The sequence below is a fragment of the Dendrobates tinctorius genome, unplaced genomic scaffold, assembly GCF_039654945.1.
Source record: "Dendrobates tinctorius isolate UK_male_01 unplaced genomic scaffold, ASM3965494v1 ptg000184l, whole genome shotgun sequence".
Lineage (NCBI taxonomy): Eukaryota > Metazoa > Chordata > Amphibia > Anura > Dendrobatidae > Dendrobates > Dendrobates tinctorius.
This window is the reverse complement of record NW_027361851.1, coordinates 7,471,646-7,497,961: the sequence shown is the minus strand read 5'-3', so window position 1 is coordinate 7,497,961 and position 26,316 is coordinate 7,471,646. Positions and strand designations below refer to the sequence as shown.

At 42.1% G+C, this 26,316-nt stretch overlaps 1 protein-coding gene across 4 annotated transcripts in view; it reads left to right on the top strand.

Moving 5' to 3' along the window:
- Positions 1-26,316, top strand: part of URB2 (URB2 ribosome biogenesis homolog) — a 164,576-nt gene that overhangs the window by 134,157 nt on the left and 4,103 nt on the right. For 3 of the 4 annotated variants that reach the window (XM_073552083.1, XM_073552084.1, XM_073552085.1), the window contains exon 9: positions 19,450-19,577. The exons of the other annotated variant lie outside the window; for it this stretch is intronic. In XM_073552083.1, the coding sequence (XP_073408184.1) occupies positions 19,450-19,577 (128 nt within the window). The remainder of the gene's footprint in view (positions 1-19,449; positions 19,578-26,316) is intronic. 4 annotated transcript variants of the gene reach the window in all.

The following is a 26,316-nucleotide window of genomic DNA, read 5'->3' as shown; positions in this document are numbered from 1 at the left end:
CTTGAGTATATATGGTATTTCCTTATAAACTCCTTGACATTTTCCACAATAGGTGTTACGTTTATGGGTTTGTAATTACCCAGGAGAGACATAGAGCCCTTTTTGAAATTTGCACTACATTATTTTTGCATCAGCCGCTTAGTACAACACCAGTCACTTGAGTATCTAAAAAATTATGTATAGGGCTGCAGCAATAACTGAGATGAGTTCCCTATGAACGCTTGGATGCAGACTCTCTGGACTATGAGCCTTGTTGACGTTGACTTTATGTAATCTCGCTTAGACTATGTCTACATTTAGACAAGTGAGTACATTAGATGATATATTAAGGGCACTTATATTAAGGGCACTGGAATTGACAACATCTGCCACTTTCTCGAACGGACACTAGTGCACGGACTCCGAATACAGTTATCTCCGGGAAGTCTGTGTTACTATTTGGGTTCAGAAGCCTGAACAAAGCTTGATGAAAGACTGCAGCACAATCAACAAGCTTTTCCGGTGTTGACATTTCCAGCCCCCTCTCAACCATGCCAATACTTGGACGTTAAGTCCCTACTATTTTTGATAACAAAATTAGAGGGCCCCCCGCTCCTTTTTTTATTTTTTATTAATTCTTAAATAATTTATAAAAACGGCACATTTTTTTGTTAACCAACCAAGGTAAAGCGGACAGCTGGATTCTGGTATTCTCAGGCTCGAAAGGACAAATTGGATTTTTGGCCTTCCCCAGCCTACAAATAGCAGCAAGCAGAAGCCCCAGAAAAGTTGCATCCATTAGATGTGCCAATTCTGGCTCTTTGCCCGGATCTTCTCTCTTGTCATGGTGCGTTTGCAAGAAGGGTAATATTTTGGGGTTGATGTTAACTGACATCGAGCCGAGAGGTTAGTAATAGGGTGGTGTCTATCAGACACCCCATTATTAACAAGGTACAGTGCTGTGCAAATTAATTGGAACAAAGCATTTAAGTAAAATTGTAAGTTGGTTACCAGTCAGTGATTCAAACCAGTTTTAACTGCTTTGAACAGGTGTGAGTGCCTGTTCAAAGCAGTTAAAACTGGTTTGAATCACTGGTAACCAGCTTATGATTTTACATCAAAAAATACTTTGCCCCAATTAATTTGCACAGCACTGTAAGTTAATAGTTAAAATATTTTTTTCCTGTGTGTATTTTTTTTTATTTGAATAAAGTCTCCATTCCCTTGTTTAGCCATCTATTAAATAAATTAAATCCAGGAAGGTCCAACAGTAATCAAAGAGTGTTATGTTCCACAACATCCATCTATTCCTATTGAGTCTCGTTCTGAGAAAGTGCAGAACGAGACTTGATAGTTACTCCTGTTAAGTGGCAGGCAATGAAATTGTCACGCTCGTGCCTGCCGCTGATCATGAGTAACCCTATTGAGCCTCGTTCTCAAAATATTACCCAGCTGACATCAACCCCAAAATATGGCCTTGTTTGGCAGCGCAAAACAAGCAAACGGGAAGAGCTGGCAAACCACCAGAATTGGTGCGTCTAATGCATGCACCTTTTCCGTGGCAGCAGCGGACTGCAATTTTTAGATTGGAGAGGGCCAAATATCCATGGGCCTTGCCAGCCTGAGAATACCCTTTCTCAGCCTAATGAGAGCAACCCTCATCCATTAGATGCGCCTATTCTGGCGCTTAACCATAGCTTTTCCCGATTTGCATTGGCAATTGAGGTAATAAAATGGTTGCCACTTTCCCGAAGCCCACCGCAGAGAACTGAATGGGAAAAATGCAATTTACTGACGCCTACATCTAATGACTGGCCAGGCACAGCCGCATTGCCGCAGTCCTGCCGCTGGCCTCCTGAAGCAGTGATCCGACCTCCTCTGACCAAGCTCCACTGCTGCAGACCCCTCCACCCCACACCAAAGTGAACTTAACGGGGGGTTAAGTTAAGTTTGGATTATAAGACACACCCCTATATTTCTCCCACATTTAGATGAAAAAAAGTGTAATAATCTGAAAAATATGGTAGATAAGTCACATGCACGGTGTAAAGAAAAGAGGAATCCAGGTCCACGAAAATCCAAAAACTCATCTTTATTAGTATGAATAGAAAACAGTTCAGTCAGTGAATTAAAATGCCATGGTAGTAGATAAAACAACTAGTTTCAGGCGTTGAAACCCTTAAATATGTTACCTGTGTACTCGCTGACACCACTCTGGCATTCAACATTAAAGAGGAAATTCACATTCTAATTTACCCCTTCCATATGCTGTTCTTTTTGAAGCCCCCATATCAGAGCCATAGAGTACCATAAGAAAAATTAACTTTTACTCTTTTTTTTTTTTTTTTTTTTTTTTTTCTGCAGTGTGGAAGGAGCAAAACACAATATGCATGGCATCTAACATGATTAAGCCACAGCTTTTATATTCAACAGTGATGAATTGATGAAAGATACTAAGGGTTGAGAAAATAATTTGGCCCCTTAACGACTGCCGATACGCCTTTTAACGGCGGCAGTTAAGGGTACTTAACGCTTTTTAACGGCGCTGAGAAATAAGGTTATAGCTCCTGCCAGTGTCGGAAATTCTCCGGGGTCGGTAGCCGAGACCCTGGAGAACATGATTCTGGTCAGTTTACTCACCCCAGTGTTGCGATCACCATTATTCACGGAATAACGGCGACCGCAAAAAGAGCCAGATTTCCCATTTATTTTCTCTCTACTCTGATATGATCTGGCACATCAGAGGAGAGAGAAATGGGGTCCCCCAATCCCGCCCGCTACCTCCGGTGTCCTTGGACCCTCCTGCATTCCCCCATCCTGTCCCCCGACCAGCGGCTTCGTCTTCCTGGAAGATAATGGCGGGAGCAGTGTGCCCACCTAGATCTGTCGGACTGCACCCAGCAACAGTAGGAAATTTTTTCCTATTGGATCATTTTGATCACTGTGATAGACGCTATCACAGTGATCAAAATAAAAATAAAAAAATAGTATATCAAACCCCCCTTTATCACCCCCTTAGGTAAAAATATTAAAATATTTTTTTTTATTTTTCCGCTAGGGTTAAGGTTGGGGCTAGGGTTAAGGTTGGGGCTAGGGTTAAGGTTGGGGCTAGGGTTAAGGTTGGGGCTAGGGTTAAGGTTGGGGCTAGGGTTAAGGTTGGGGCTAGGGTTAAGGTTGGGGCTAGGGTTAAGGTTGGGGCTAGGGTTAAGGTTGGGGCTAGGGTTAAGGTTGGGGCTAGGGTTAAGGTTGGGGCTAGGGTTAAGGTTGGGGCTAGGGTTAAGGTTGGGGCTAGGGTTAAGGTTGGGGCTAGGGTTAAGGTTGGGGCTAGGGTTAAGGTTGGGGCTAGGGTTAAGGTTGAGGCTAGGGTTAAGGTTGGGGCTAGGGTTAAGGTTGGGGCTAGGGTTAAGGTTGGGGCTAGGGTTAAGGTTGGGGCTAGGGTTAAGGTTGGGGCTAGGGTTAAGGTTGGGGCTAGGGTTAAGGTTGGGGCTAGGGTTAAGGTTGGGGCTAGGGTTAAGGTTGGGGCTAGGGTTAAGGTTGGGGGATTAGGGTTATGGTTAGGGTATGTGAACACGTAGATTTGCTGCAGATTCACAAGTGATTTACAGTACAATGTAAAACAATGGAGAAAAAAAAATTGCTGTGCACATGCTGCGGAATATTCCGCGCAGAATCCGTAGCAGATTATTTTAAGCAGCATGTCAATTCTTTTTGTGGATCCGCATGCGTTCTTACACCCATTCCATTATAGAAATCCACAGGGGTAAAAACACATGCGAATCAGCAGTAAATCCACACCAAAAAATGCACAAAATCTGCAAAAAAGCTCGGATTTCGACCTGCGGATTCTGCCAAGAGATGCAGATTCCGTGCAGAAAATTAAGCAGGCAAATCTGCAATGTGTGCACATACCCTTAGTGTATGTGCACACATTGCGTTTTTTTATGCGTTTCCGTGGCATTTTTGGACGCCCGGAATTACCTCAAATCCGCAGTGCGTTGTGCACACAATGTTAATCAATGGGAAATTCAAAAACGCTGTGCACATTTTTTCCGCAGCATGCCAATTCTTTGTGCAAAACTGCAGCGTTTCTGCACCCATTGCAACAGCAAAACCGCAGATGTAAAAAAGATCTGCGGTTTTGTTGTAGATGAAACGCTGTGGCCCGAGAGGAGGGAAGTGTGTGAGCGGTGTATGGTGTGTGGGCGGTGACTGTGTGCGGGCTATGTGGGTGGGATCTGCTGGGCTGTGCGGTGGGTTTGCGGGCTGTCCAGTGGTCTGCCGGGGTCTACGGGGCTGTGCGGGGGGGGTCTGCAGGGCTGTGTGTGCAGGCATCGTCCGATAGGACTACATATCCATGGCCCCTTCCTAGGCTATGAATATCGGCCCGCAGCTTTCTGCGTAGCCTTTCTGGCTATAAAACATAGGGGAATCCTATGTCATTTTTTTTTAGGGTCCCCCTATTTTTATAACCAGTAAAGGCTATGCAGACAGCTGCAGGCTGATATTCATAGCCTGGGAAGAACCATGGGTATTGCCCCCTTCCCAGACTACAAATATTGGCCCCCGGCCATCAGTTTTTCCCCTCTGGCGCAGAGAATTGAGCGGGAGCCCATGCCATTTTTTTTTCTTTTTTTTTTTTTTTTTCTTTTTTAATTGAACATATTGTTCATTTATAAACATTGGCCTTACTATTTATCTATCTATATCTATCCATAGATATATCTATAGATATAGCTATCTTTTGATATAGCTATGAATGTATTTATAGATATATCAATCTATCTTTCCCATATGTAACTATCTATCTATAGATCTGTCTATCTATAGATCTGTCTGTGTGTCTATCTGTATGTGTAATGGCGTGTGGGTTGGACCAGAAATGACATCACAAATCTTTTTTTTGTTAAATAACATATGTTTATTAGCTTTCAAAAATGCATACAATCCGCATGAAAAAAACGCATGAAAATCCGCATCAAAAACGCGGATTTTTACCTGCATCACAAAAAATACACTGGCGCTGACCAATAGAAGAAGCGGGCTGCTGGTACCTAGATAGAATCTGTGCTCAAACTGTCAAAATAGACTGTGGATAAATGTAAAAAGAAGGTACTGTGCTCCAAACTGCATACAGATTAGACTAGAAACTGCCCAATGGAGGGTAGGAGTGAAAGTAAATGAACTAACAATGTAAATGTATCACAAAAAGCCGACACTTCTCAGGAGAGTGAAGGAGGTAGGATTCAAACACGCCTGCAATAACACTAGTGCAAGGTGACAGGCTGGTGCTGCAACACATAGAGGCTTACCCTGACTGAAGAGCAGATGCTGTCCTGATCGCGGTAGGTAGTCCACAATGGGGAACGATGGGTGCAGAGCAGGATGGGATGATGAAGCAGACACACTGCAGTGTGTGAGGTACAGATGTATCGAAGTGCCGGGCAGAGCCAGAGCCGCTCTGGCCGGAAGCGTCCTGGATGCTCGGCAGAGAATGGCCGACGCTGTACTGAGCTGACAGCGTGTGACATCACAGAGCTGAGCTACGGAGCCTAGCTGGGGCCAACAAACCAACGCGTTTCGAAGGCAAGTCGGCCTTCTTCGTCAGGGTTACCGCCCATTCGTTCTGGCTGTCATATATAGTGTATGTGGTCTGACACCTGTTTAACCCCTAATTGATCACCAACCCCATAGTGGACATATTAGGCAAAGGAGATACCTGAGTGCTGATCAGGTCTGAGGCATGCATTCAGAAAACAAGCGACTAACAGCCTGATTAAATCATCTGGCATCATCCCATCCTCCTCTGCACCCATCGTTCCCCGTTGTGGACTACCTACCGTGATCAGGATGGCACTTGCTCGTCAGTCAGGGTAAGCCTCTATGTGTTGCAGCACCAACCTGTCACCGTGCACCAGTGTTATTGCAGGTGGATTTTTACCTGCGTTTTCTGCGAAGAAGTGCAGATTCTGTGCAGAAAATTCTGCAGGCAAATCTGCAAGGTGTGCACATACCCTTAGGGTTGTGGTTATGGTTGGGATTACGGTTAGGGTTTGGATTAGGGTCTGGGGTGGGTTAGGGTTGGAATTAGGGTTAGGGATGTGTTGGGGTTAGGGTTGGAGTTAGAATTGGGGGAGTTCCACTGTTTTAGGTACATCACGGGGTCTCCAAATGCGACATGGCGCCCACCATTGATTCCAGCCAATTTTGCGTTCAAAAAGTCAAACGGTGCTTCCTCCCTTCTGAGCCCTGCAATGCGCCCAAACAGTGGCTTTCCCCCACATACGGAGTATTGAAGAACTCTGGAGAAATTGCACAACAAATTTTATTGTATATTTTCTCCTGATACCCTTGTGAAAATAAAACAAAATTGGTTCCAGGGTAAATTTTTTGTGAAAAAAGTAAAATGTTCATTTTTTTCCTTCACATTGCTTTAGTTCTCATGAAGCACCTGAAGGGTTAGTAAACTTCTTGAATGTGGTTTTATGCACCTTGAGGGGTGCAGTTTTTAGAATAGTGTCACTTTTGGGTATTTTCTATCATATAGTGACTTCACATGTGAGGTGGTCCCTAAAAAAAAAAAATGGTGTTGTAATAATGAGAAATCGGTTTAACTTTTAATCCTTATATCTTCCTAACAAAAAAATTTTGGTTCTGTTATATTGACCCCCCAAACTCACATCAAATGTGAGGTGGCCCCTAAAAATAATTGTTTTGCAAATTTTGTTGGGAAAAATGAGAAATCGATGGTCAACTGTTAACTCTTATAACGTCCTGAGAAAAAAAAGTTTTCAAAATTGTGCTGATGTAAAGTAGACATATAGGAATTGTTATTTATTAACTATTTTGTGTGACACCACACTCTGATTTAAGGGGCCAAATTTTGTTTTTTTTCATAAATAAACGAGTTATATCAAAGAAACTTTACCACTAACATGAAGTACAATATTTCTCGAAAAACAATCTTCGAAACAGTGGGATCCGTCGACGCATTCCAGAGCTATAACCTCATAAAGTGACAGTGGTTGGAATTGTAAAAATTGGCCTGGTCATTAAGTACCAAATTGTCTGTCACTAAGGGGTTTAATAAACTGTTTACAACAGAAACCCAAACATATAGTTGTTCTAAAAATTGCAATTTTTGGCCTTTTTTCAATAGATGTACTTTTCTAAAAAGGGGGACTTAGCTTGTTAGAGCGGGCCATAATCTCAGATTCATTCTTTTTTGCCAGAAAGTGGTTCATCAATTTTAAAATTAAGATTTCGCTCACAGAATATCTCACTTAAGAGGAATCTGTCTGGGAAAATGAACTTTATTCTCTGTGGTAGCCTTGGGCTTTCAGTCAGAGGATTGAGTGAGCTGCGGTTGGAACCATGCCCTGGCACTGACTGAAAGCTGGCTCTACAGTGCATCAGTGCTGGGCCGTGGTTCCAGCCACTGCTCGTTATGTTCTGAACGATGACTGACACTGCGCCTCAGTGACTGAAAGCTGGGAGGATTAAAGTTAATTTTCTTCCGGCGGCCGGGCTAGCAGCGTGCAGTCGTCTGCAGCTTAATAGTGTTTGTTTTAACATGACATGTTCTTGTTAACGAGTACAGTGAATGGCTTAAAAAAAAAAAAACTAGAATTGCTGTTTTTCGTTCATGTTGTCCCTAAAAAAAATTTTTTAAAAAGTAGCAGGTCTTACATACTCCTAAATGATGCCAATAAAAATGTGAGGCTATCTGGAAAAAATACCTTTTTTGTTTGTTTACAAGAAGCAGGTTGATGTGTATTTTTACACTTGTTACATAGTAAGGCCGAAAAAAAAACATTAGTCCATCCAGTTCAGCCTATATTCTGTCAGAATAAATCCCCAGATCTATGTCCTTCTAAGGAACCTAACAATAACTGTAAGATACAATATTGTTACGCTCCAGGAAGACATCCAGGCTTCTCTTTAACCCCTCGACTGAGTTCGCCATCACCACTTCCTCAGGCAGGGAATTCCAGATTCTCACTGCCCTAACAGTAAATAATCCTCTTCTATGTTGGTGGAAAAACCTTCTCTCCTCCAGACGCAGAGAATGCCACCTTGTGACCATCAACTTCCTTGGTATCAACAGATCTTCGGAGAGATATTTGTATTGTCCCCTTATATACTTACCGTATATACTCGAGTATAAGTCGAGTTTTTCAGCCCCCTTTTGGGGCTGATAAAGACCCCCCTCGACTTATATTCGGGTCCCGGTGCCAACTTACCTGGTCCCAGTCGTCTCCGCGGTCCCTGGTGTTCGTCTGCGGTCCCCTGCAGCGTCCTGGCGGCGGCGGGTGATGATAGGGCCGCGGCGGCGTTCAAAATCTCTGCGCGCCGCTCTCTCCCGTCCTCCGGCAGTGACGTGCAGGGGGCGCGATGACGTGGAAAGCACACGCCCTCTGCCTGAGTCACTGAAGAGCCGGCGACGCTCAGGAGCACCATTCAATGTGCAGCATTTTGGGGGCATACTGTATGTTGTGCAGCATTATTTGGGCCAGCATTCACTGTGCAGCATTTTGGGGGCATACTGTATGTTGTGCAGCATTAAATTTACCAGTATCTTAGGCAATTCCCACCCTAGACTTATACTCGAGTCAATAAGTTTTCCCAGGTTTTTGAGGCAAATTTAGGGGGGTCGACTTATACTCGGATCGACTTATACTCGAGTATATACGGTATACATGGTTATTAGATCACCCCTCAGTCATCTTTTTTTCTAGACTAAATAATCCTAATTTTGCTAATCTCTCTGGGAGTTGTAGTTCCCCTATCCCCTTTATTAATTTTGTTTCCCTCCTTTGTACTCGCTCTAGTTCTATTATGTCCTTCCTGAGCACCGGTGCCCAATACTGTACACAGTACTCCATGTGCAGTTTAACCAGGGATTTGTACAGAGGCAGTATAATGCTCTCATCATGTGTATCCAGACCTCTTTTAATGCACCCCATGATCCTGTTTGCCTTGGCAGCCGCTGCTTGGCACTGGCTGCTCCAGGTAAATTTATCATTAACTAGGATCCCCAAGTCCTATTCCGTGTCAGATTTACCCAGTGGTTTCCCGTTCAGTGTGGTGATATTGATTCCTTCTTCCCATGTGTATAACCTTACATTTAGCATTGTTAAACTGCATCTGCCACCTTTCTGCCCAAGTTTCCAACTTACCAGATCCATCTGTAGCAGAATACTATCTTCTCTTGTATTGACTGCTTTATATAGTTTTGTATCATCTACAAATATCGATATTTTACTGTGTAAACCTTCTGCCAGATCATTAATAAATATGTTGAAGAGAATAGGTCCCAACACCGACCCCTGCGGTACCCCACTGGTCACTGCGACAGTTACAGAATATACCATTTACAACCACCCTCTGCTTTCTATCACTAAGCCAGTTCCTTACCCATTTACACACATTTTCCCCCAGACCCAGCATTCTCATTTTGCGTACCAACCTCTTGGGTGGCACGGTATCAAACGCTTTAGAAAAATCAAGATATACTATGTCCAATGACTCACCTTGGTCCAGTCTATAGCTTGCCTCTTCATAAAAACTGATTAGATTGGTTTGACAGGAGCGATTCCTCATGCTGATATGGAGTTGAGCAGTTCTTCTCAGTGAGATAATCCAGAATAACATCCCTCAGAAACCCTTCAAATATTTTAACAACAATAAAGGTTAGACTTACTGGCCTATAATTTCCAGGTTTATTTTTAGAGACATTTTTGAATATTGGAACCCCATTTGCTATGCGCCAGTCCTGTGGAACATACCCTGTCTCTATACTATAGGGTCCCTAAATATAAGAAAAATAATGGTTTGTCTATTACATTACTTAGTTCTCTTAGTACTCGTGGGTGTATGCCATCCGGACCCGGAGATTTATCTATTTTAATCTTATTTAGCCAATTTCGCACCGCTTCTTGGGTTAGATTCAGGACCCTTAATATAGGGTTTTCTTTTGTCTCTCGGCATTTCACCTAGCATTTCATTTTCCACCGTGAATACCTTGGAGAAGAAGGCGTTTAATATATTAGCTTTTTCCTCGTCATCTACAACCTTTCTTTCCTCACAATTTTGTAAGGGGGCTACACTTTCACTTATGATTCTTCTACTATTGATATAGTTGAAGAACAGTCTGGGATTAGTTTTACTTTCCTTAGCAATGTGCTTCTCGGTTTCCTTTTTCGCATTTGTGACTCATCTCACAGGGGTAAGGGGGTGTTGACTTCGCTCACCTCGGGGGAGGGGAGAGTAGTACCCGCAGGGATTGGCTCCCCGGCACCACCTCTTGCTCCAGGTCAGTCAGGGATCTGCACCAAGGGCAAATAGCCAACGGAAAGGCTTCCCTTATAGGTACGATTTAGTGAGGTGCTCAAAAGTGAGGGGGGACATATATATTACCAGTCCAGGCTGGGGATATGTATTTAAACCTCCTGGCCATCACGGCCAGAGTTCCTCACTAAAACAATACTGTATTCTGCCATCAGTTCCTCGTTCAACATAAGCCCTGTCTGACAACAGGCTTATATTGGGTCAGAAACCAACCCGGGTAGCGTACGATTGACCAACCGAGCATGCGGACATGGAGATTCATGAATCGAGATGAAAGAGCAGTTCAAGATTAATTTTATATTTAACCCCTTCATGACCCAGCCTATTTTGACCTTAATGACCTGGCCATTTTTTGCAATTCTGACCAATGTCCCTTTATGAGGTAATAACTCAGGAACGCTTCAACGCATCCTAGCGATTCCGAGATTGTTTTTTCGTGACATATTGGGCTTCATGATAGTGGTATATTTAGGTCAATAATTTTTGCGTTTATTTGTGAAAAAAATGGAAATTTGGCAAAAATTTTGAAAATTTTGCAATTTTCAAATTTTGAATTTTTATTCTGTTAAACCAGAGAGTTATGTGACACAAAATAGTTAATAAATAACATTTCCCACATGTCTACTTTACATCAGCACAATTTTGGAAACAACATTTTTTTTCGTTAGGAAGTTATAAGGGTTAAAAGTTGACCAGCAATTTCTCATTTTTACAACAAAATTTACAAAACCATTTTTTTTAGGGACCACCTCACATTTGAAGTCACTTTGAGGGGTCTATATGGCAGAAAATACCCAAAAGTGTCACCATTCTAAAAACTGCACCCCTCAAGCTACTCAAAACTATATTCAAGAAGATTATTAACCCTTCAGGTGCTTCACAGGAACTAAAGCAACATGGAATGAAAAAATGGACATTTTAATTTTTCCAACCAAAATTTTATTTTAGCATCAGTTTTTTCATTTTCACATGGGTAACAGGATAAAATGTATCCTAAAATTTGTTGGGCAATTTCTCCTGAGTACACTGATACCTCATATGTGGTCATAAACCACTATTTGGGCGCACGGCAGGGCTCAGAAGGCAAGGAGCGCCATTTTACTTTTTGAATGTAAAATATGCTTGAATGTTTAGCGGTTGCCATGTCTTGTTTTAAGAGTACCTGTGTGCCTAAACATTGGAGCTCCCCCACAAGTGAGCCCATTTTGGAAACTAGACCCTCCAAAGAACTTATCTAGATGCATAGTATGCACTTTGAACCCCCAGGTGCTTCACAAATTGATCTGTAAAAAAAAAAAAGTACTTTTTTTTTCACAAAAATTTTATTTGGCCTCAGTTTTTTCATTTTCACATGGGCAACAGGATAAAATGGATCCTAAAATTTGTTGGGCAATTTCTCCTGAGTACATCAATATCTCATATGTGGTCATAAACCACTGTTTGGGCGCACCGCAAGGCCCGGAAGGGAAGGAGCGCCATGTGACTTTTTGATTGGAAAATTAGCTCCAATCGTTAGCGGACACCATGTCGCATTTGGAGAGCCCCAGTGTGCCTAAACATTGGAGCTCCCCCACAAGTGACCCCATTTTGGAAACTAGACCCCCGAAGGAACTTATCTAGATGTGTGGTGAGCACTTTGAACCCCCAAGTGCTTCACAGAAGTTTATAACGCAGAGCAGTGAAAATAAAAAAATAATTTTTTTTCCTCAAAAATGATTTTTTAGCCCGCTATTTTTTATTTTCCCAAGGGTAACAGGATAAATTTGACCCCAAAAGTTGTTGTCCAGTTTGTCCTGAGTACACTGGTACCCCATATGTGGGGGAAAACCACTGTTTGAGCGCACGGCATGACTCAGAAGGGAAGGAGCGTCATTTGACTTTTTGAATGGAAAATTAGCTCCAATCGTTAGCGGACACCATGTTGTGTTTGCAGAGCCCCTGTGTGCGTAAACTTTGGAGCTCCCCCACAAATGACCCCATATTGGAAACTAGACCCCCTAAGGAACTTATCTAGATGCATAGTGAGCACTTTGAACCCCCAGGTGCTACACAGAAGTTTATAACGCAGAGCCGTTAAAATAAAAATATTTTTTTCCCTCAAAAAATAAATTTTTAGCCTGCTATTTTTTATTTTCACAAAGGTAACAGGATAAATTGGACCCCAAAAGTTGTTGTCCAGCTTGTCCTGAGTACGCTGGTACCACATATGTGGGGGGGACCACTGTTTGGGCACACGTTGGGGCTCAGAAGGGAAGTAGTGACGTTTTGAAATGCCGACTTGATGGAATGGTCTGTGGGCGTCATGTTATGTTTGCAGAGCCCCTGATGTACCTAAACAGTGGAAACCCCCCACAAATGACCCCATTTTGGAAACTAGATCACCCAAGAAACTAATATAGATGTGTGGTGAGCACGTTGAACCCCCAAGTGCTTCAAAGAAGTTTATAACGCAGAGCCGTGAAAATAAAAAAATATTTTTTTTTCCTCAAAAAATTATTTTTAGTCCACTATTTTTTATTTTCACAAGGGTAACAGGATAAATTGGACCCCAAAAGTTGTTGTCCAGTGTGTCCTGAGTACGCTGGTACCCCATAAGTGGGGGGGGACCACTGTTTGGGCACACGTTGGGGCTCGGAAGGGAAGTAGTGACGCTTTGAAATGAAGACTTGATGGAATGGTCTGTGGGCGTCATGCTACATTTGCAGAGCCCCTGATGTACCTAAACAGTGGAAACCCCCCACAAGTGACCCCATTTTGGAAACTATATCACCTAAGGAACTAATCTAGATGTGAGGTCAGCACTTTGAACCCCCAAGTGCTTCACAGAAGTTTATAACGCAGAGCTGTGAAAATAAAAAAATATTTTTTTTTCCTCAAAAAGTGATTTTTAGCCCACTATTTTTTATTTTCCCAAGGGTAACAGGATAAATTGGACCCCAAAAGTTGTTGTCCAGTTTGTCCTGAGTACGCTGGTACCCCATATATGGGGGGGGACCACTGTTCGGGGACACGTTGGGGCTCGGAATGGAAGTAGTGACGTTTTGAAATGCCGACTTGATGGAATGGTCTGTGGGCGTCATGTTACGTTTGCAGAGCCCCTGATGTACCTAAACAGTGGAAACCCCCCACAAGTGACCCCATTTTGGAAACTAGACCCCCCAAGGAACTTATCTAGATGTGTGGTGAGCACGTTGAACCCCCAAGTGCTTCACAGAAGTTTATAACGCAGAACCGTGAAAATAAAAAATCTTTTTTTTCCACAAAAATAATTATTTTTGCCCCCATTTTTTTATTTTCCCAAGGGTAACAGGAGAAATTAGACCCCTAAAGTTGTTGTGCAATTTTTCCTGAGTACCCTGATACCCCATAAGTGGGGGTGCACCACTGTTTGGGCACACGTCGGGGCTCGAAATGGAGGGAGCACCGTTTGACTTTTTGAACGCAAAATTGGCTGGAATAAATGGTGGCTCCATGTCGCGTTTGGAGAGCCCCTGATGTGCCTAAACAGTGGAAACCCCTCAATTCTATCTCCAACCCTAACGCCAACACACCCCTAACCCTAATCCCAACCCTAATCATAACCCTAACCACAACCCTAATCCCAACACACCCCTAACGAAATCCCAACTCTAACCCTAACCACAAGCCTAACCGTAATCCCAACCCTAATCCCAATTCCAACCTTAACCCTAAATTCAACCCTAACCCTAAATTCAACCCTAACCCTTAGTCCAACCCTAACCCTTAGTCCAACCCTAACCCTTAGTCCAACCCTAACCCCTAGTCCAACCCTAACCCCTAGTCCAACCCTAACCCCTAGTCCAACCCTAACCCCTAGTCCAACCCTAACCCTGGCCCTAACCCTAGCCCTGGACCTAACCCTAATGGAAAAAAAAAAAAAAAAAAATATTTTATTATTTGTCCCTACCTATGGGGGTGATAAAGGGGGCGGTGATTTACTTTTTATTTATTTTGATCACTATGAAAGTTTATCATAGTGATCAAAATAAATGAATCTGCAGCATTGCAGATTCGATTCGGCGCACTGCGCATGCGCCCGCCATCTTGCAAGATGGCGGCGCCCATGACGCTGGACGGCAGGACACCGGGACGGATAGCGGGAGATCGGAGGCACAAAGGAGGGTGAGGGGGTGATCGGAGGGTGAGAGGGGATGATCGGAGGGCTGGGGGGGAGGAGAGAAGGCGGGGGGGCAGATCATGACGGCGGCTGCCGATCGGTGCCGTCAGAAGGTGGCGGCAGCCGATCGGTGCCGTCAGTCGGTGTGGGGGGGGTCGGGTCTCGGTGTCCAGCCATGTCCGATGCTATTTCAGCATCGGCCATGGCTGGATTGTAATATTTCACCAATTTTCATTGGTGAAATATTACAATCGCTCTGATTGGCAGTTTCACTTTTAACAGCCAATCAGAGCGATCGTAGGCACGTGGGGGCTAAGCCACACCCCCAGGTGTTAACTCTGAAGGGTCCTTTGTGTGCGGGTCAGGTGACCTTTCAGTGACCCCGGTCACCCGACCCGCAGGGGGGCTATTTATAGCATGACGCCTACGTAGGCGTCATAGGTCGTTTGGGCACTGCTTTTCATGACGCCTACGTAGGCGTCATAGGTCGTGAAGGGGTTAATTGCCGAAAATGCACACTCTATACAGGTATATATTTACAAGAACAATATACAGGTATACAGTCACAAGTATAGTACAAGGATAGGGTATAGATAGGTTGCAATTACCGTGTTATGTAGCATGTGACCACAGGGAGCCGGTAAAGGATCACAGGTCCAAATCTTAGTTACGTGGTTCCCTTAGCCGCATCTGATAACGGGACCTCCTGCCAGTAGAATATTAAGTCCAAAATGAGGGAATGCCTTATATCTCCTAGGCTGTTCCCTCCCACACTCTGCTGCCATGCCTGGGCTGGACTGCCACCCTCCTCCCATGTCTGAGAATAAGATTTTCTGTCCAGAATCTTGGATGGCCCATAACTTTGCGCCCGAAGCTCTGAATGGGTTGGTTATGCCGCCACTGGGTTCCGCTGGATTTTATCTGCTTATAGAGACTAAATATGCCTACTGTATGTAATTCCTGAGAGCTATGCTTTATAACTCCATAATGCAGTGTTCTGGAGGTTGCTAAATAATATGGGGTGTGGGGAAAGAAATTCTGATTACAGTTGTGGCCAAAAGTATTGACACACCTGCAATTCTGTCAGATAATACTCAGTTTCTTCCTGAAAAAAATTGCAAACACAAATTCTTAGGTATTATTATCTTCATTTAATTTGTCTGAAATGAAAAAACACAAAAGAGAATGAAGCAAAAAGCAAAACATTGATCATTTCACACAAAACTCCATAAATGGGCCAGACAAAAGTATTGGCACCGTCAGTCTAATACTTGGTTGCACAACCTTTAGTCAGAATAACTGCGACCAACCGCTTCCGGTAACCATCAATGAGATTCTTACAATGCTCTGCTGGAATTTTAGACCATTCTTCTTTGGCAAACTGCTCCAGGTCCCTGATATTTGAAAGGTGCCTTCTCCAAACTGCCATTTTTAGATCTCTCCACAGGTGTTCTATGGGATTCAGGTCTGGACTCATTGCTGGCCACCTTAGAAGTCTCCAGTGCTTTCTCTTAAACCATTTTCTAGTGCTTTTTGAAGTGTGTTTTGGGTCATTGTCCTGCTGATAGACCCATGACCTCTGAGGGAGACCCAGCTTTCTCACACTGGGCCCTACATTATGCTGCAAAATTTGTTGGTAGTCTTCAGACTTCATAATGCCATGCACACGGTCAAGCAGTCCAGTGCCAGAGGCAGAATAGCAACCCCAAAACATCAGGTAACCACCGCCATGTTTGACTGTAGGGACCGTGTTTTTTTCTTTGAATGCCTCTTTTTTTCTCCTGTAAACTCTGTTGATGCCTTTGCCCAAAAAGCTCTACTTTTGTCTCATCTGACCAGAGAGCATTCTTCCAAAACGTTTTAGGCTTTTTCAGGTAAGTTTTGGCAAACTCCAGCCTGGCATTTTTATGTCTCTGGGTAAGAGTGGGGTCTTCCTGGGTCTCCTACCATACAGTCCCTTTTCATTCAGACGCCGACTGATAGTACGGGTTGACACTGTTGTACCCTCGGACTGCAGGGCAGCTTGAACTTGTTTGGATGTTAGTCGAGGTTCTTTATCCAACATCCGCACAATCTTGCGTTGAAATCTCTTGTCAATATTTCTTTTCCGTCCACATCTAGGGAGGTTAGCCACAGTGCCATGGGCTTTAAACTTCTTGATGACACTGCGCACGGTAGACACAGGAACATTCAGGTCTTTGGAGATGGACTTGTAGCCTTGAGATTGCTCATGCTTCCTCACAATTTGGTATCTCAAGTCCTCAGACAGTTATTTGGTCTTCTTTCTTTTCTCCGTGCTCAATGTGGTACACACAAGGACACAGGACAGGGGTTGAGTCAACTTTAATCCATGTCAACTGGCTGCAAGTGTGATTTAGTTATTGCCAACACCTGTTAGGTGCCACAGGTAAGTTACAGGTGCTGTTAATTACACAAATTAGAGAAGCATCACATGATTTTTCGAACAGTGCCAATACTTTTGTCCACCCTCTTTTTTTATGTTTGGTGTGGAATTATATCCAATTTGGCTTTAGGACAATTCTTTTTGTGTTTCATTTAAGACAAATTAAATGAAGATAATAAAGAATTTGTGCTTGCAATCATTTTCAGGAAGAAACTGAGTATTATCTGACAAAATTGCAGGGGTGTCAATACTTTTGGCCACAACTGTATGTGCTTGGTTAGTCTGAGTTATTGCATTCTGTTATTATAGGTCATTTTCCAGATTCAATACCTCACACCTGCTGTGACTTGTTGTACCACAGGGTCTCCATGTGCTTCAGTCAGACAAAAGAGCCAGCTGGCTGCAGCTGAAAAAAAAAAAGGTTTTGCACCCTTGTGTTAAAGGGAATCTGTCACCTTTTTTTGCCCTATCAACTGCCGGCATTGACATCAGGGGCTTATCTACAGCATTCTGTAATGCTGTAGATAAGCCCCCAATGTGACCTGAAAGATAAGAAAAACACGTAGATTATACTCAACGGAGGGGGCGGTCTGGTCCGATGGGTGTCGGGGTGTCCAGCTCCTCCCATATTCATACGATGTCGTCCTCTTCTTCCCTTCCAGTAGTAGCTCCGGTGCAGGCACACTGCTCTGCCCTGTTGAGGGCAGAGCAGAGTCCTGCAGTGCGCAGGCGTCGGGAGAGGTCTGGCGCCTGCGCACTGCAGTATTTATTCTGCCCTACCCTCAACATGGCTCGTTAAAGGGTCAACATTGACTTATAGGATTGCTACTTCCAATAGGTGGCACTAGAGTTCTAGTCCTCTTCCTCTCTGAAGAGACAATTTGCATAATTAGCATATTTCCCAGAGGAGCATTGCGGCTTTAAGTCTCCTCACCTTGACATGCTTAGCATGTCATTCTCCGCATGGAGAAGTGATACTTCTTGGATATCTCCATAAGGAGAAATGTTACCCCTTGGATCCCCCCCTCAGAAGTGAGAATTCTGATAATGTCTAACAGTTTTTGCAGAGATAGAAGCTGATTTCTCTGATGAGATATATTAGTTTCTTATTTTCATGTGGACTATTGATTTGTGAAATGTAAAGCAATGGTTACACTTTGTTATAATTTTCTCTTTCGGCTGTAAGATCGCTTTATGCGCCTATAAGTTTGGGTTGAGAGACCCACGGCCGGCCCATGAATCACAGATTGGCACAGATGTGTGACTGCTGTGGAATATTTAGGAAGCCGTGATTTCGGTGGCTCATCCTGGGCGCAGTATGTTGGCCACTGAAATTCCATATGTGTATTAAAATGCAAACTCCAACCTGCAGAATGTATTGTGCTTTACATTTGATGACGTGTCTGTGGGATCTCCATGCTTTCTATACCCGGTATGAATTCCATGATACACTTAGTTTCTAAAAGTGGTTCCTGTCGTGGCGGTTTTATTATAATGGTATTTCTGGGGCTCTGGATATGCAAGAAGGCAAAGAAATCGAACCAAATGTGTCTGTGTGCCCCAACAGTAGTCTACACCTACATATAGGTAATCAAAGCTACAGATGAAATTGTGGAAGAAACTGGGGGGAGGGGACTTTTCTTTCTAGTACTTCTTGTGAAAATGTAAAATTGGGCGATTAAACAACATTTTAATGGCAAAAATTGAGGTTTTCCATTTTTTGTCTCAATGTTGTAAAATACTGTAAAACGCCTGTAATTGCAAAATGCTTACTGTGCCTCTCGATGCATTCCATTATTGGGAATTTTCCAAAATGGGTGAAACTTTATTGGGAGGAAGGGTTTTCTACACTTTTAGTGCTTCTGGGGGTCTTTAAAAATTTTAACTAGTGCTAATGTTTTAAATTACTAAAAAAATGCACTTATATTTTCATAAAGTCCAAACATATTTCCCAGAGTAGAACAAAGATGTGAAGGATCCTGGTCTGCAGGGTAAGAGCATTATGAGACTCCTACATGCAGAGCCCCTCGTCTTCTTCTGATTAGCAGGCCCCGCAATGTCATTGTGTTGCAGCACGGCGAACTCATGATGTCATGGGGGTCTAATAGTCAGAATTGGCGCTGCAGAGTGGAGGTGGTGACAGACACTTTTCCCTAGACCACAATTTACTCATCTGGTCGCTGTTCCAGTGTCCTGCGTATCTTTTTGCTCAATTCTAATATTGGCCTAAATATAGCACTGTCCTAAATAACAACATGACACTAAACTTTCTCCAAATTACTGGAATCTAAGGAAGATTCCTGAAGTTATTACCAAATAAACTGGCATGTCAGATTTGAAAAATGGGAATCTGTTAGAATGGAAAAAACTGGGTGAGAAAAAAAGAGGTTAATGTCATGATGTATTACCGAGTTGACAGTGAAAGGGCTAAATGTAGCTTGCACAAAGTTTCTTTGGTTTGCATGCCATGATAATCAGTGGCAAGTTATAAATTCTGAGCATTTGGAGCTAATGGACTTGTACATACTATACTATCCAATAAGTTTAGTTCACCATTTAATACTCTTCTTCTGTTTTACAGGTGCCACCTATGTTCAAAAATGTGCTAAGTTAGTAGAAAGAATGTACACTTACATTGCTGCAAAAACTGAGGAATTCACTGTGTTTTCTACTTTCATGGTTTCACGATATATACATGAACTACAAAAGGTATAACTGCTTATCTTACTTCACTTTGACTAAGAGCTCGCTGTGATTTCACTTTTGAAATTGGATGCCACTCACTCATCCAAGTCTATGGGTGTGTAAAAAATATCAGACTGTACTCGGATGGTATCTGAGTGCAGTCAGATTTCTGTGGACTCACAGAATGGAGAAGATAAAGATATTTTGTTTTCCATCTTTTCCTCAGTGTGCAACAATTCTCTTATAAGTGTGTCGGCAGTGCGTTGCGTCCCTCCGTCCGTGACATACCGGTGTCAGCGGTGGGATTGTGACAGGTGTAATGTGGATGTGCAGATTGAGCATGGAGGACCGCATTAGTATCTGTGGTCTTGCGAAAGACATCCGTCACTATACTCTCATCATGTAGAGCATGTATCCGCAAATCCAGGAAATCAGTGGTCCTGCCATATTGAAGTGTTAATTTGATGTTAAGGTCATTTTGATTTAGATCATGCATCAATCTATCTTAATCCTGAATGCTTCCCTCCCATACAAACCAAATATCGTCAATATATCTCATCCATTCTTGGATGAGATGACTCTGGGGGATGGGATTAGACACAAAAATGTCCCTTTCCCATGCCCCCAGAAACAGGTTTGCATAGGAGGGAGCACAGCAAGCCCCCATCGCAGTTCCCTGTAACTGCAGATACGTACTCTGCCCAAATAAAAAAAACATTATGCGTCTGCACAAATTCTAGAAGTTCCAGGAGTAGTAGCATGACCATTTTTTTTTTTTTTATCAATGCTGTTTGATTTGAGATATGAGGCCACTGCTCTAACCCCATCAGAGTGTTTGATAGATGTATAAAACGCCTCAACGTCTGCTGTTACCATAACACTTCCGGGTTCAAGGTACAAATTTTCCAGTCTTTGTAACGCTGCTGTTGTGTCTTTTATGAACGAGGGTAATTCACTTACCAATGGCTTGAGGTAAAAATCCAGGACCTGAGTGATAATTTCACACATTCCCCTATTCCCCGAGACGATCGGTCTTCCCGGTGGATCTGTTGGGTCCTTATGGATTTTTGGAATTAAATATAATAATGGCGTCCTTGGATGTAAATTCTTAATCAATTCCAACAATCTTTTGAGGATGGTGCCCTCAGAGTATGCAACCTCCAAAATGGTGCATAGCTCATCCTGAAACGATTTTATGGAATTTACTGACATCTTTCTATAACAATCTCTGTCTTTAAGGAGTTTATACGCTTGTCCTTCATATAATGTGTGTGGCCATATTACCCCCTTTATCCGCAGGTTTAAACACAATGTCATCCGATGTCTTCAATTCATTTAATGCTTTTCTGTCAGTCTGACTCATGAGCTACCAAAACCTTTTCGGGCAAGTTCTTCTATTTCCCTCGTTACCAACTTAGTGAACACATCAACAGCTGGACATAAAGTTAGTGCTGGGATTTTTTTTGTTTGCCCACAATGTCATTAGGGAAACTACTTACGTCACTAGGATTACTCTCTAAAGCCAAGGCTTCCAAATTGGCTAAGGCTTACTTCTCTTCTTCTGTAGTAAAACCATCTTCTCCACCTCCATTGTAGTGGAGTTTTTTCAAAACTAATTTCCTAGAGAAGAAATACAAGTCTATCACCGATGAAAATGTGTCTAGGGAAAATGAGGGACAAAATGTCAAACCCTTTTCAAGTATTCTAATGTGATTCTCACTACATGAGATAAAGTAATCAATCACCTTAAGTTGATCATTTTTACTGTATGTTCTTTTCTTAAAAAAATCAGCTCCCTTGTCATTTCCTCCAAATCTAGTTCGTTTGTTCCAAGGGGTAACTTCTGATGCAGAGACAGATGTGCCTGCATCAGACATACTGTAGATGATACCGAACTGAATGAGGCATTTCTAGAATTGAGGTTTACTTTTTCTGCTTTTGTTCCCTGCCATCTATATATCTTTTTATTTTCATAGTCCATAAGGTCTCTTTGATGCTTTTTGCTCTTAATGGAACAAGTTTCCTTTTCCCATTTGTCAAGGTCCACATCAACCTTCTTTAGAAAAATGTCAAGACGTTACTTATTTATGTCCTTCTTTAATGTCCTTTCCAATTTATTGATTTCACTCGTTTAGCTCTCCTGCATCAAAATTGGATGCTAGTGTGTCTCCAGCGTTATGTAATTTTACTGCATTTTGTGCAAAAACCATACATGATGGTTAAAAATAGAAGTGGTTTTTGAAGTCAGGGCATAAGAATCGGTCACTGGATATGAAACAACTTTCATAAACTCAAATTTTGCATACCTGTGTAATTTTTCCAGTTCAGTACAGTTACAATACCAAGTTGGCATATTTTTGTTTTTTTATTATACTCCCCCAAGTGCTGAAAAAATAAAGGCCGTACTTGGTAAGGAAAAAAAAAATGGATTAGTGTCACCATTTTTCAGTCGATGGACTTGTGTAAGGGCTTGCATGGCCAGCTGCCATTTTTATCTCTACCAATTTGTGATGCATACAGCTTTTTGATTGCATTTTATTGCATTTTTGTTTTCTTTTTTAATCCCTTAATGACTGGAGCTTTTTCGATTTTTCGTTTTTTTGCTCCTCTTCTTTCCAGAGCCATAGCTTATTTATTTTTCCGTCAATATGGCCATGTGAGGGCTTATTTTTTGCGGGACATGTTGTACGTGTGAACGACACCGTTGGATTTACCATGTCGTGTACTCGAAAACTGGAAAAAAAAAAAAAACAAGTACGGTGAAATTGTAAAAAAAAAAAGTGCAATCCCACAGTTGTTTTTTTGTTTGGCTTTTTTTTGACCTGCCATTATGATTCTCCAGGTCATTATGAGTTCATAGACACCAAACATGTCTAGGCTCTTTTATCTAAGTGGTGAAAAAAAAATTCCAAAGTCTGCTAAGAAAAATGCGCAATTTTCTGAGACCCGTAGCGTCTCCAATTTTTGCGATCTTGGGTTGGGTGACTTCTTATTTTTGGCGTGCCGGGCTGAGGTTTTTAATGATACCACTTTTGTGCAAATACGTTCTTTTGATCGCCTGTTATTGCATTTTAATGCAATGTCGCGGCTACTAAAAAAGCTTAATTCTGGCCTTTTGAATTTTTTTTCTCACTACGCTGCTTAGCGATCAGGTTAATCCTTTTTTTTTTATTGATAGAGCAATTCTAAATGCGGCGATACCAAATATGTGTATGTGTGATTTTTACATTGTTTTATTTTGATTGGGGCGAAAGGGGGGTGATTTAAACTTTTAGTTTTTTTTTTTTTTCTTTTTTAACCCCTTCACCCCCAAGGGTGGTTTGCACGTTCATGACCGGGCCAATTTTTACAATTCTGACCACTGTACCTTTATGAGGTCATAACTCTGGAACGCTTCCATGGATCCCAGTGATTCTGACATTGTTTTCTCGTGACATATTGTACTTCATGTTAGTGGTAAAATTTCATTCAAATAACTTGCGTTTATTTGTGAGAAAAACGGAAATTTGGGGAAAATTTGGAAAATTTCGCAATTTTCCAACTTTGAATTTTTATGCCATTAAATCACAGAGATATGGCACACAAAAAACTTGATAACTAACATTTCCCACATGTTTACTTTACATCAGCACAATTTTGGAACCAAAATTTTTTTTTGTTAGGAAGTTATAAGGGTTAAAAGTTGACCAGCGATTTCTCATTTTTACAACACCATTTTATTTTTAGGACCACATCACATTTGAAGCCACTTTGAGGGGTCTATATGATAGAAAATACCCAAAAGTGACACCACTCTAAAAACTGCACCCCTTAAAGTGCTCAAAACCACATTCAAGAAGTTTATTAACCCTTGAGGTGCGTCACAGGAATTTTTTTGAATATTTAAAAAAAAAAATGAACATCTAACTTTTTTTCATAAGAAAAATACTTCAGGTTCAATTTTTTTTATTTTACCAAGGGTAACAGGAGAAATTGGACTGCAAAAGTTATTGTGCAATTTGTCCTGAGTACGCAGATACCTGATATGTGGGGGGGAACCACTGTTTCGGTGCATGGCAGAGCTCAGAATGGAAGGAGCGCCGTTTGACTTTTTCAATGCAAAATTGGCTGGAATTCAGATTGGACGCCATGTCACGTTTGGAGAGTCCCTGATGTACCTAAACAGTGGAAACCCCCTACAAGTGACCCCATTTTGGAAACTAGACCCCCCAAGGAACTTATCTAGATATGTGGTGAGAACTTTGAACCCACAAGGGCTTTACAGAAGTTTATAACGTACAGCGGTACAATTAAAAAATCATATTTTTTCCACAAAAATGATCTTTTCACCCCAATTTTTATTTTCCCAAGGGTAACAGGACCGTAAAAGTTATTGTGCAATTTGTCCTGAGTACGCTGATACCCCACATGTGGGGGTAAACCACTATTTGGGCGCATGGCAGAGCTCGGAAGGGAAGCAGCGCCATTTGACGTTTTTGGCTGGAATTGAGATCGGACACCATGTCGCGTTTGGAAAACTCCTGATGTACCAAAACAGTGGAAACCCCCCACAAATGACACCATTTTGGAAACTAGACCACCTAAGGAACTTATCTAGATGTGTGGTGAGCACTTTGACCCCCCCAGTGCTTCACAGAAGTTTATAATGCCCGGGCGTGAAAATAGTCTTGATCATGATCTTTTAGTCACCATTTTTTTATTTTCCCAAGGGTACCAGGAGAAATTGGACCCCAAAAGTTGTTGTCCAATTTGTCCTGAGTATGCTGATACCCCATATGTGGGAGAAAACTACTGTATGGGCACACGTCGGGGCTCGGAAGGGAAGTAGTGACGTTTTGGAATGCAGACTTTGATGGAATGGTCTGCGGGTGTCATGTTGCCTTTGGAGAGCCCCTAATGTACCTAAACAGTGGAAACCCCCCACAAATGACCCCATTTTGAAAACTAGACCCACTAAGGAACTTATCTAGATGTGAGGTGAGCACTTTGAACCCCCAAGAGCTTCACAGAAGTTTATAATGCCAGGGCATGAAAATAAAAAAATCGTATTTTTTCCAGAAACATGATCAATTAGTCCCCAATTTTTTCATTTTCCCAAGGGTAACAGGAGAAATTGGACCCCCAAAAGTTGTTGTCCAATTTGGCCTGAGTACGCTGACACCCCATATGTGGGAGAAAACTACTGTATGGACACACGTCGGGGCTCGGAAGGGAAGCAGTGACGTTTTGGAATGCAGACTTTGATGGAATGGTCTGCGGGTGTCATGTGCATTTGGAGAGCCCCTGATGTACCTAAACTATTGAAACTCCCCACAAGTGACCCCATTTTGGACACTAGACCCCCCACGGAACTTATCTAGATGTGTGGTGAGCACTTTGAACCCCCAAGTGCTTCACAGAAGTTTATAACACTCGGACGTGAAAATAAAAAAAATCATTTTTTTTCCACAAAAATGATATTTTTGCCCCCAATTTTTTATTTTCCTAAGGGTAACAGGAGAAATTGGACCCCAAAAATTGTTTTGTAATTTGTCCTGAGTAGGTTGATACCCTACATGTGGGGTAAAACACTGCTTGGGCGCATGGCAGAGCTTGGAAGGGAAGGAGCAACATTTGACTTTTTCAACTCAGAATTGGCTGGAATTGAGATCAGACGCCATGTTGCATTTGGAGAGCCCCTGATGTGCCCAAACAGTGGAAACCCCCCAATTATAACTCCAACCCTAACCCCAACACACCCCTAACCCTAATCTGAGCCCTAGCCCTAACCCTAACCCTAGCCCTAGCCCTAACCCTAGCCTTAACCCTAGCCCTAACCCTAACCCTAGCCCTAGCCCTAACCTTAACCCTAATGGGAAAATGGAGATAAATACTTTTTTTTTAATTTTATTATTTTTCCCTAACTAAGGGGGTGATGACAGGGGGTTTGATTTACTATTTATGGCGGTTTTTATATTTGGCAGCTGTCGCACGCTAAAAGACGCTTTTTATTGTAAAAATAGTTTTTGCATCACCACATATTGAGAGCTATAATTTTTCCGTATTTTGACCCACTGAGTCATGTGAGGTCTTATTTTTTGCGGGACGAGTTGACGTTTTTATTGGTACCATTTTCGGGCACGTGACATTTTTTGATCGCTTTTTATTCCTATTTTTGGGACAGAATGAACAAAAACCAGCGTTTCATGAATTTCTTTTGGGGGGGTGCGTTTACACCATTCCGCGTGCGGTAAAATTGATAAAGCGGCTTTATTCTTCGGGTCAGTACGGTTACAGCGATACCTCATTTATGTCATTTTTTTATGTTTTTGTCAGTTTTATGCAATGAAAACTATTTTATATAAAAAATAATTATTTTTGCATCGCTTTATTCTGCGAGCTATAACTTTTTTATTTTTTCGCTGATGATGCTGTGTGGCGGCTCGTTTTTTGCGGGACAAGATGACGTTTTCAGCGGTACCATGGATATTTATATGCGTCTTTTTGATCGCGCGTTATTACACTTTTTGTTTGGCGGTATGATAATAAATATTTTTTGCTTCGTTTTTTATTTTTATTTTTTAAGGGGTTCGCTAAAGGGGTTAACTAATGGGACAGTTTTATAGGGCGGGTCATTACGGACGCGGCGATACCTAATATGTGTACTTTTATTGGTTTTTTTTTTTTATTATTTCCAAAAAATGGATTTATTGGGGGAATATTTTTATTTTTTTTCCTAATTTATTTGGCGATTTTTTTTTTTTTTTTTAATTATTTTAACACT